The sequence below is a fragment of the Diuraphis noxia genome, unplaced genomic scaffold, assembly GCF_037042655.1.
Source record: "Diuraphis noxia isolate RWA-SAM2 unplaced genomic scaffold, SU_Dnox_SAM2 contig0003, whole genome shotgun sequence".
NCBI classification, from domain to species: Eukaryota; Metazoa; Arthropoda; class Insecta; order Hemiptera; family Aphididae; genus Diuraphis; species Diuraphis noxia.
In genome coordinates, this window is record NW_028301713.1 from 4846559 (window position 1) to 4857356 (window position 10798).

Genomic DNA, 10798 nt, shown 5'->3' on the forward strand with positions numbered 1-10798 from the left:
CTCAGTCCGTGCTCGACAAGTAAGAATAAGAAACAGACAGAGAACCTTAGTCTTTACTGCAGCTTGCAAGTTGCAACGCATTCATGTGCATTGTGCAACTCGTGTAAGGTACAGTTTGGTAAAGTACTAAAACTAAAGTGATCAATGATCATGGTAATCATGGTATAGGTTACAATCCTTTCGTAGACTTCTTATCTCTACTATTTGAGTATAATAAATATTATTATTAATTTGTATACCTAACCATCACATAACTAAAATAATATTATGTATAATCGTGTTGCATTGTAGTTGCGTAACCAACATAGACCTTATACTAATACTAGTATAAGGTCTATGGTAACCAAACATTACTTTTTTATCTACAATCGTGGTTATTAGCTTATCAGTTATCACGAAAAGTTTAAAAATTTAAATATTTTAAATATAAATACTAAATAGGTAGGAATTAAATACCTAGGTAAAAAAGATCTTCAAAGGTAGTGTATTATTAAATATTTTACAATATTGAACAAAAATACAATGTGTACACATAACGCAAATTACGATTGGGTAAAATATCCATTTATAAATAATTCTCATTCGTAATCTAATAAAAAAGCTATCGATAATGTGTTCATGTGTTATACGAGTGATATGCGTCTACTCGTGGCTAAACAAATATATTTGTATTAGTCATATGCCTACCAACTAAACATCTATATGGTTTATTGCAAGGATAAAAAAAACAAAACTTATCTATGCCCTATGGCATAATTTAATTGGCCATTCAACATTTTACGTGTATCAACGTGTGTTTGACTTTGACTTTACACGACTATCAAACTTTTTGATTAGTCTGAGGTAGTTAGATTATATTATATATAAATATAATATATATATATTTTTTTTTATTAATATAACTGTAGTTGTTGTTTTCAAATTATAAAATTTGATTTTGATTTTTTAGTTAAAAAACATTTTACAATCATGCTCGAAGTTTTTGAGTTGCAATGTTTTGTTCAAAATTACTTGTGGGGTAAAAAAGGTTCTGCGAGTGAAGTTAGTCGCCTGAGTTTGGCTGGTCAACATCTAGATTCTATAGATGAAAAACAGTTCTACGCTGAATTGTGGATGGGTGCTCTTCATAAAAGTCCTTCGTTAGTAAAAAGCTCTGGGCAGAAATTGAGTGACTGGATAAAAAGCAACAATGAGGCGTTGGGCTTAAAGTCTAGATTAAAATTTGGTGATGAATTGCCATTTTTAATGAAAGTGTTATCCATAAACTCGGCCCTCTCCATTCAAGTGCATCCATCTAAGGTAAAAACATATTAATAAGCTGTGTCAACATAATAATTTTTACCTTATTAATTTAGGATTATGCTGAAGAACTAAATAAGAAATTTCCTAAACTATATCAAGATTCTAATCATAAACCAGAAATGGCTATTGCGCTTAGTAACTTTGAAGGACTTTGTGGTTTCCGTCCATATTCTGAAATTAAATTCTTTTTAAAAGGTAGGTACTTGTATGTTATGTTTTTAAAATAAAACTTATCAGTAATTCATATTATGTCATTTAGAAATACCAGAATTTCAAAATATTGTTGGATATGAAGTTATTGATAAATTTAAAAAAGATACTACCGATTCACAACATTTGCTTAAGGAAATATTTTACAAGTTAATGACTTCAGAAAAAGGAATTATAAGCCAAAATGTTGGCAGCCATAAAAGAAAGCTGCAATCGCTGTGTAAGTGATTTGTGTAAATGAAACTATCAAATTTTCAAAAATACCTATACAGCGTGTCTCACTGTATTTGTATTATTATGATTAAGGTTAATAATGAAATTATATTACAGGCGATGATAAAAAAAACGTGTTCTTAGCAAAACTATTTAATCAACTCGATTGTTGGTTTCCAAACGATGTTGGATGTTTCTGCATATATTTTTTAAATTATATTCAACTCTCACCAGGTCAAGCAATATATTTAGGAGCTAACGAACCTCATGCTTATATCTATGGTGGTCAGATTTCTTTAATATATAATATAAATGCTTTAAAATTGAATAACTGCTTTTGTAACAACTTATAATTTATATCATTGTGTATGGGTAAAAGTAAAAACAAAAATTAATCTACCCGATTGATTCTATTAAAAATGTGTTTGTTTAGATTGCATTGAATGTATGGCTTGTTCTGATAATGTGATAAGAGCTGGGTTGACTCCGAAATATATTGATGTAGAGACTTTATGCAGGGTAATACATTTTAATGGGGCACCTGCTGAATCCAAGTTGTTTTGTGGAGTTGAAGAAAATTCTTATACAACACTTTTTAGACCTCCAGTTCCTGATTTTGCAGTGGCTTGCATTAAAGTACTTGAATACAAAAAATCAAATCAAAAATAATTCACTGATTTATGTATAATTTTGCTTTTTTAAGGTTCCTGCAGATGAAGTTTATGAATTATTGAAAAGAGATGTTGCTTCCATAATTATTGTTATAAATGGTCAAGGTAAAATAACTGCACCACAAGATTTGATGTTATCGCCAGGAAAAGTTTTTATGATACCAGCTAATGCCGTAATTCAAATACAAGTAGGATTTGAGTCTTTAGAATTATATCAAGCATTTGTTAATTTATAAATACAATTTTAAATACATAGGTAGTAAAATTATTTGCTCTCTACAATTTGTCTGAGAAATTTTTACTAAAATATACTAAATTATTGTCAAATAGTTATTTATTTTCATTTACAATTTTTAGTATGATATTAGTTTAAAATATTTTTAAAATTAACTTAGTAATTTCTACTAACTTTAACCATAATTAAACTAACTTCTTATGCAATTGATCATGTTTTGATTAGAAAAATTGAAATACGTGGATATTAAAAAAAATGTCTTAACATAACATGAAATAAAAGTTAAAATGTTATTTATATTGAAATTGAATAGGTTCCTATAATATATTATTGGTAGAAAAACCTGTTACCATTTTAATTTTGTTATTTAATTTTAAATAAAAGTTGAGATTAAAATACCCACATATTATGTGTTATTATGCAAATATATTTTAGTAAACCTATTAATTTTAATTGGGTTTAGCCATTTAAATAAGAATAATTAGATAGATTTAATAATAATATATAAACTTAAATATCCAAGGCATAGCTGAATGGGGCATTTAAACATCTGAAAATGTCATGTAGTGCCACTTCTAGTAAATACTACAACCGCTTTAGAACAGTTTAGTGATATACTTCAATACTACACTTTGGCACTGCAGCGTTTTTTGATTTATTGAATTATACTTAGTACAATAGTACTGTATTCTTATAAATATGCTATATTATGTTTATTCTATTTTAACTGGGTTCATACAGATATTGATGTTTTTTTGATCAATCTCAAAGTAGATTGCAAAATAGGGAAAACAACATGCTTTTTCTTTAATTAATTTTCATTCATTTACGTTAAGAGAAAACCTTGGCAGTCAACTTGAGGACCAACCTTAGTTGGTTGATTTGAGAAGGAGATGAGTATTGCTTGACAATAGCTTCACATATACTGGTGGCTGCTGAATTTCCTGCATAACTTGAATGAAATTTAAAAATGTGTACGTAATATTATAAAACCCTATTTTTTTTGTTTAAAGTTGAACTTTAATTATTTAATCACTCACTAAATGAATTTAAATGTCCAATATTTTTGTGGAAAATCAATATTAAAATTGTTTTGGGTGATTAAAAGCTAAATGGTTAAAATATTACTACACCTCAATCTAAAAGAGATACCAGGCGGTAACTGATTTAAGTTTGGCTACAGAATTTGAAACTCCTATAAAACTCCTACAATGATGGAGTTACCAGTCGAAGATGAAAATAATGCGCAGAACTGGTGTCTTCCCTTATGTAAATATAGTATAGATAGATAGATAAGAATATGAGACAAAAACAGTAAAATACAATTATAAACTTAAAAAAAAATCAGTATTTATTATAGTATCATAATATGTATTACAAATTCCAATTCAAGTTTCTCTATCTTTGTTTTCTTTTTTTTGTTTCAAGATATTATTTAGATGCTTAAAAATGTATTATTATATAGGCTTAGATACCTAAAATCTATTCAGATTCTTTACAATAGGTATGTTCAATGTTGCACTTTACTTTTTTGTAATATAGATGTTATCAGGATCATTGAAAAATAAAGAGCAAATAGATTTCAAAAATAAAGTTGGTACAATTGTTATTTTTGTTGTAATTATTATGTTAGAGAGTTATAATTGGAATCCATATTGTACATAATATGTTACATATTTTTCTAGATGAAGTGTATTTTTTAATTGTTGAGTATTTTATATAATATTTTTGGCTCAGTTGATAATTAACATTTCACTTGCCAGCATTCCACTTCAAAACATTAATAGTCAAATTATGACACTAATGGTAAATAAGTGCCCTTTACTATACCGATTGGTTGATAGTTAATATTTTTATGAGAAGTAATTTTTTGCACTTTTTGAAACTATAAAAAATAATGGAATATTTATTAAAAATAATGTAAATTATTTTTTTAAAGGAAATAAGATGTAAACCATTAGTAGGTTTATAATAGTTAGTTAATTATTAGTCTAACTTAAATGATCTAAATATATAATAATTCAAAGTCATATTGCTCAGCAGACTACAACAACTAAAATATATTAGTATAATATTTTATAATATGTACATAATATTAAAAAGACATTATTTTTCTTTTACCACAATTCTATTGTTTTACTAATCCTTCTATTTTTTTGAGTACATTCTCTGCCGATTGATCAGATAGATGTTCACTTCGTTCTTGTCCAAATTCTAAATAAGTAAAATATATCATGATTTAATTATGACAAATATTTAGCTTAGATTAATCCACACGTTTTTTTGCATACATTTTATAAATGATATTGATCGACCTTTATTTATCCTTTTAACATCACAATTTGTGTAATTTAAATTCTTTTAAGTATTAATGAAATTTTGTCAAATAATACTCACCAAATCGAGCAAACACTTTTGGTTCAATACCGCTGCATTCGCGTACTAAAATTGGAAACTTTGGATTAGCTTTTTTCAACGAAGTATAGTATTTTTCTATAAACTGCCTGAAAATAGTTAAACGTATTATCAATCAGAATTAGGTATTGGTCATACAACAAAAACACTAACCGAACTCCTTTGCTTGAGGGAGATGACTGACATAAATGCAATCGTAGTTCTTTTAGGTGGCTACCAAACTTAACGGCGGACATGATTAGATTTGGGTAAATAAATACGTAAATAAAGGACAACAGCAAGTAGCAACTTGTAATTACTTTCTTGAAAGTTAAAACTTAAAAAACGTAATAATATGGTGCCATGAAATTAAAAATTTTCGAGCGATAACACTTATCAGCAGATCAAACATTGATCATATGATCATATCGAACATCATAAATTGTCAAGGTCAATAGTTTAAAATTGTCCAAGAGATGGCGTATTCACTTGTCAAATGTCCAGTTTCTCGTCAACTGGACATTTTTTAGTTTTTGTTCAGCACCCAAAATTTGAAACATATTTTAATAACATAATTTTCCACTATTTAAAATTGTTTACCATTAGCCCCTGGAAATATTTTCAACTTTTAAACGTTTGTGTTAAATCTTAAATCGCGATAATATGTGGATTATGATCTAAGGTGGTAATACCACAAAATATTTTGAGATAACATTATAGCTGATAAGATCAAAATTTCAAATTTTCAAACACTTAAAATTATAAACGGTTGTTGGTGAAAAATCTAAAGGTGTCAGCCATTCTTTTTCTTTTAAGTTATAATTTCAATATTATATTTTTAGTTACTAGATATATAAAATACATAATAAACATATTTTAATGTTGTTATACTTACATTAATTATTATCTGTACTTTTCAATAAGAATAATCAATGTGTTATAAGCTTTAGATTTTCACCTTCTTCCGAAATACATTAAATACACAACTTTTTTATTGATGGAATTTGATCAAGTTGTGGTTTTACGTCATCTCAAAGAATTAGGGTATGAAAATGTCGAGTCTCATTTGCTTCAAAAATTCATGAAAGGTATGTAAATAATATTAACTTGTTTTCATATTACTTTTGCTATTAGTTGTGTACACATTATAGGTAGTTAAATGCTGATTGAATACTTAAATTAACATTGATTTATATAAATGATAAATCAAAAGTATGTTTTATAAATTTCAGACTGAGTCTTGGTGAAAGTTTATAGGTGTAGAAGTAGGGTGGCCAGATAAAAATTATAAAAATATGGGACTTAATTTTTAAATTAATTTATATCTACATATTTTGAATGAAATGCCTAATTATTAAAAGTCTTAATGATAACTAAATAATGTAACTTACAAAATTAATAAGACAATTTTTTTGGATATTTGATTACAATATTACAAATTATAAATATTTTTTTTTTGTATTTATTTATGTAAATAATATAGAGGCAATTAATTTTCAGATAAATATGTTTTAAAAAAGCGGGTAAGTCGTGGATGTTGCTCTGCTGTACAGTAGGTTACTGTAATGTATGGGATTAAATTTGAATGCAATTATAGGTATCATTGTATACGAAAAACGATTCTGAACGGAGATGATTTGTCGGTCTAGGATATATTATATTTAAATATTGTCATATATTCTACTTTGAAACAAATATTTTATTTTTCAATTAAGTCGCATTTTGCATAAGGCATGGTTAATCAATTAATGTAGTTATCATGTAGTTATCATAATTCATAATACCTTATATTATCATAGAAAAATATTATGAGCCTTGTATTAAATTCTCAAATTTTAGAATTAAAAAGAAAAATTTTTATGAATTTCGATCTAAGATAATTTGAAAATTGCGGTAATTTTTACGTATTAAGTCAATATTTGAACTTCAAATGTTAATAAAAAAGATTGTGCATATGTATTCTTATCTGCCTATATAGTTTTAATCACTATAAGAATAATTTATGAGAAACTTTGTATTAAATTTTCAAGTATTTTGATAGTGTCAAAAAAATGTTATCAACACATCAAAAAAAATTTTTCAAAAAAATTGAAAATTTCTGTTGTCTATAAATACCTCAAAAAAAGTAAAAATATTTTGAAAATTAAATCATGTAAAGAAAATACCAATCTAAATAACTGGTAAAATTTTCAAGAATCTACGACTCACACTTTTTGAATAATAACAAATGTTTAAAATCGTTTGAGAATAAATCGTTATCGTTACGCTACTTCGTAAAAATTTAAAATTCAAACGCACTTAAAATTTTTCTTATAACGACGCTTCGAGTTTTCTCTATAGCTATTTGAAGGAAAACTTATGGAAAACTAAACTTAGTGGTATATTTTTAATCCTTAGTTATAAACAGAAAAAATGTTATGATTTTTAAACTTTGAATCATTATTTCGACTAGTTATGTTGTACACAGGCGCAAAAAAAAAAAAAAAAAACATTGTAAAATCAATACATTCATCACTTCGTTCAGAATCTAAAATGTCATATTTCCCAACAGAAAATTATGAAATGCTAAGCACTAATTGACAAAATATAAAAATTATAAATATTTCATAGAGATTCACATTACGAGTAAAATCAGACACCTATTTACAAATAATATACAAACATTATAATATGTTATGTTTTATTTTTGGTTTTTCCTTGTTGTCGTTGTAATTGCCGTCTCTATACAGAGCTGTGATCCATCATGATGAACACCAAATAAAACTATATTAGAATAATTGAATTCAATACATACTACATATTATACTACAAATAAATCAGTTATCAGAATAATATAGAAAAAACAATATTATTCTAAAAAAAATGCATAAAAATATATTTATTGATATTTAAAACAGAATTATTAATTTTGTATAATTTTTTTTACTTATTTTCCGATGCATGAAAATAAACCTATTTTTAATAATGGAATAGCGTCCCAGATAATTATGTCGGGACAACGAGACATACTTTTGAAATACGGTACTTTCTTTTATAATACGGGAAGTTTGGTCACCCTAGACCGAACACTCAGGGGTAACATAACCAAATAGTGCTTATAGTGCTTTTGTTGCTTCTAAAAATGTAATTTTCTTAAAAGGCTACATAATTATTTTTAAAGATATTGAATGTAAAATTAAATATAAATTTGAATGTTCAATGTTGATCGAATAAAAACAATAACCTTTAAATCACGGTGCTGTGCATATTTAGATAAAGATGGTCATAATCAAATATTAATTATCATACAATAAAATGATACAAGTCATCACTTTTACCTCTTGCACCATTTCTTTTTGCCTAAGTGGGAAATAACTAAATAAGTGTTCAATGTGGCTACTTATTGTTTGGCTGAAAAAGTTAAAAATGTATGTTGTACCAGATATGAAATGTTGCATATGCCTATGATGAATTAGGTTATACTGTAATTATTATTGTTTATTAAACTTATAACTTTTAAGAATATTATTTAACCTTAATGTCTTATACTGTGCAGACAAAAATTGTTTAAAAATAGGTCGATTTATGAGTTGAATACCTTCAAAACAAACATTTTTTTCTATTTCTCAGATAATAATTAGATTTTGTGTTTATTTATAATAAAAAGAGATGGGTAGTTTTAATTAAGTGTATAAATTTAACGGTATTTTTTTATAAATTAATTGTATTTTTAATTTTAGATTTAAAAAAACTTATCAAATATGAAAAACAAAAAACTCGAATTGAAGAAAAAGAAAATTTTAATACTGATCTAAAGAAAAGAAGGGATTTATCAGAAGAAAAACAAGATATTCCATCAAATAATTTTTGTAAAAATGCATGCTGTAATAAAAAAAATAATAAAAAGAATAATGATGTTTTTGAAAGGTTGTCACAGCCAAGTTCAAAAACAAAAATATGCTCTAAAGCTGTTTCAACAATAGCTGTTCAAACAGATTTACCAAGTATAAAAACTGGTAAGAATTAAAGTGTGACTATTTAGCATTATAATTATATTATGATCTATGTTATTATTAAGGCTCGCATTTAGATGCTGTTTCAAAAACTCATTTAGACCTAAATATCTAAAAAACAATTCTTTTTAAAAACCAGATCACCTTGTTTTAGTACAATATATGTACAATTATATATAATATTTTTGATTTGTAATATCTATAGAAATAAGTTAATAAATTACCCATAAAGGTTTAGCAATACACTTTAATGCCTTTGAAAAATGAAAAAAAAATTCCATAAGCAAAATTTGTTAATAGCATTGCAAGGTGTGTACTTTGCACACATATTTATGTTGAAAAGCATTGTATCAAACATTACAGAAAAAATATACAAGTGTATCGAATTCTGAGTCCTAGTTATTACTATTATTATTATAAATTAATACTTAAATATGTACCTATGTAACTCATTACATTCTAGTTAGAAAATTAAAACCTAACAATCAAATAAAATTTTACTGTTATACCTATCATCTAATCTTTAGTATATGATTTTAGGAGAGAATAAATATTCACAGATTTTAAAAAGGAAACAAATGGATCCAGTATCATTACATCAGTATTACCAAACAGAATGGAAAAATCATAAAGTACCCGGTGAAAAAAGTCATAATGACCTACGATGGCAAATAAGACAGACTATGATACGTAAATAGGTTAATTTCATAGTTTTTTTTCACTTAATATTAAGACATTTTTAAATATTTGACCTAAGTTTTTATTAAGATAAACATGTTTATTAATTCACAACATTCTAAAAATATATATCTACTTACAATATGTTCAAATACTAAATTAAATATTAAATGACACCATTGATGATATGAATAATATATGATCAATGGTGCACTTTTATTCAGTTGTTATAAATTGTAATTATAAATATTAAATAATACACTGAATTCTGAGATATTTTGTAAAATTGATAACCGTCTACAATGTTTTTTATTTAAAGTTTATAATAATTTTCTAGTGTTTAACATATTTCACATTATTACTTATAATTGTTTTGGTAATATAAATGGTATCCAGTATGCCGCCAATGGCCACCTTCTCCTATCCTATTTATTTTTTTCATTTTTGCCTCATTGGTTTACTGTAAAACTAAAAATGCAGTTTGTAAATAAACCTTCTTTTGTAATATTAATGAATAAAAGTAACTATTAAACCTTGTGTTTTATTTTTAAGATTGTCCATGTATAAATCAAAAATAAGTTGAACTCTTTGGAATATGTATGGTATAAATTATTTAAAAAATTATATTATCAAGTCTAGAAAATTAATCTATACGATCTCCCAAATTGGCAACTAGTTAAAGCATAGGCGTGTCCACGGGTCATGCCTGTCATGCACAGGCATGACCTGCAAATTTGATCAAACTTACATAGTAAATTTTGATGCATAATATGAACCTTTTTTTCTCAATTTCTATTTTCATATTAAATTTTTTGTTTTTCATCATGTGTATAATTCAAGGTCATATCCCCAAACCCTAACAGAAATTTTAATTTTTTAATTTTTTTTGAGGGGGGAGGATTGGCAGTTTCCCAATCCCCTAGATATGCCACTGTTGTGCATGACCTGCGATTGAGGTCTGGACCCACCTATGAGTTAAAGTAATTTTTTAATAACTACATAATCTAATCATTTTTCTACTCAGTAGTCTACAAATATGAGATTGGATTTTGCCGCCATAATCCAGCATGGCGATGGCGGTAACCGAGAACGTGTTATCACTG

General features: G+C 26.2%; 3 protein-coding genes across 5 annotated transcripts; 2 read left to right on the forward strand and 1 right to left on the reverse strand.

The window, feature by feature from the left end:
- Positions 1–468: 468 nt before the first annotated feature.
- Positions 469–5410, reverse strand: ND-B8 (NADH dehydrogenase (ubiquinone) B8 subunit). Of its 3 annotated transcripts, none has more exons than XM_089224971.1 (4): positions 5200–5410; positions 5029–5135; positions 4753–4845; positions 469–1294 (listed from the first exon to the last, which is right to left on the reverse strand). In XM_089224971.1, the coding sequence occupies exons 1-3, from the start codon at positions 5280–5282 to the stop codon at positions 4760–4762; spliced, it is 276 nt and encodes a 91-aa protein (XP_089081097.1). In that variant the 5' UTR covers positions 5283–5410; the 3' UTR covers positions 469–1294; positions 4753–4759. The 3 variants fall into 3 exon arrangements, with proteins under 3 accessions (XP_089081097.1, XP_015379903.1, XP_015379902.1); XM_015524417.2 differs by lacking the exon at positions 469–1294 and adding an exon at positions 3965–4516; XM_015524416.2 differs by lacking the exon at positions 469–1294 and having other exon boundaries at positions 4664–4845.
- Mpi (mannose phosphate isomerase) lies at positions 970–2725 on the forward strand. Its single transcript, XM_015524423.2, has 6 exons — positions 970–1299; positions 1356–1497; positions 1562–1732; positions 1843–2010; positions 2159–2361; positions 2429–2725. The coding sequence occupies exons 1-6, from the start codon at positions 970–972 to the stop codon at positions 2630–2632; spliced, it is 1218 nt and encodes a 405-aa protein (XP_015379909.2). The 3' UTR covers positions 2633–2725.
- On the forward strand, positions 2444–10227 carry Hyls1 (Hyls1 centriolar and ciliogenesis associated). Its single transcript, XM_015524415.2, has 4 exons — positions 2444–2584; positions 5970–6113; positions 8745–9020; positions 9558–10227. Exons 2-4 carry the CDS (start codon positions 6023–6025, stop codon positions 9713–9715), a joined length of 525 nt encoding a protein of 174 aa, XP_015379901.2. The 5' UTR covers positions 2444–2584; positions 5970–6022; the 3' UTR covers positions 9716–10227.
- Positions 10228–10798: the final 571 nt, after the last annotated feature.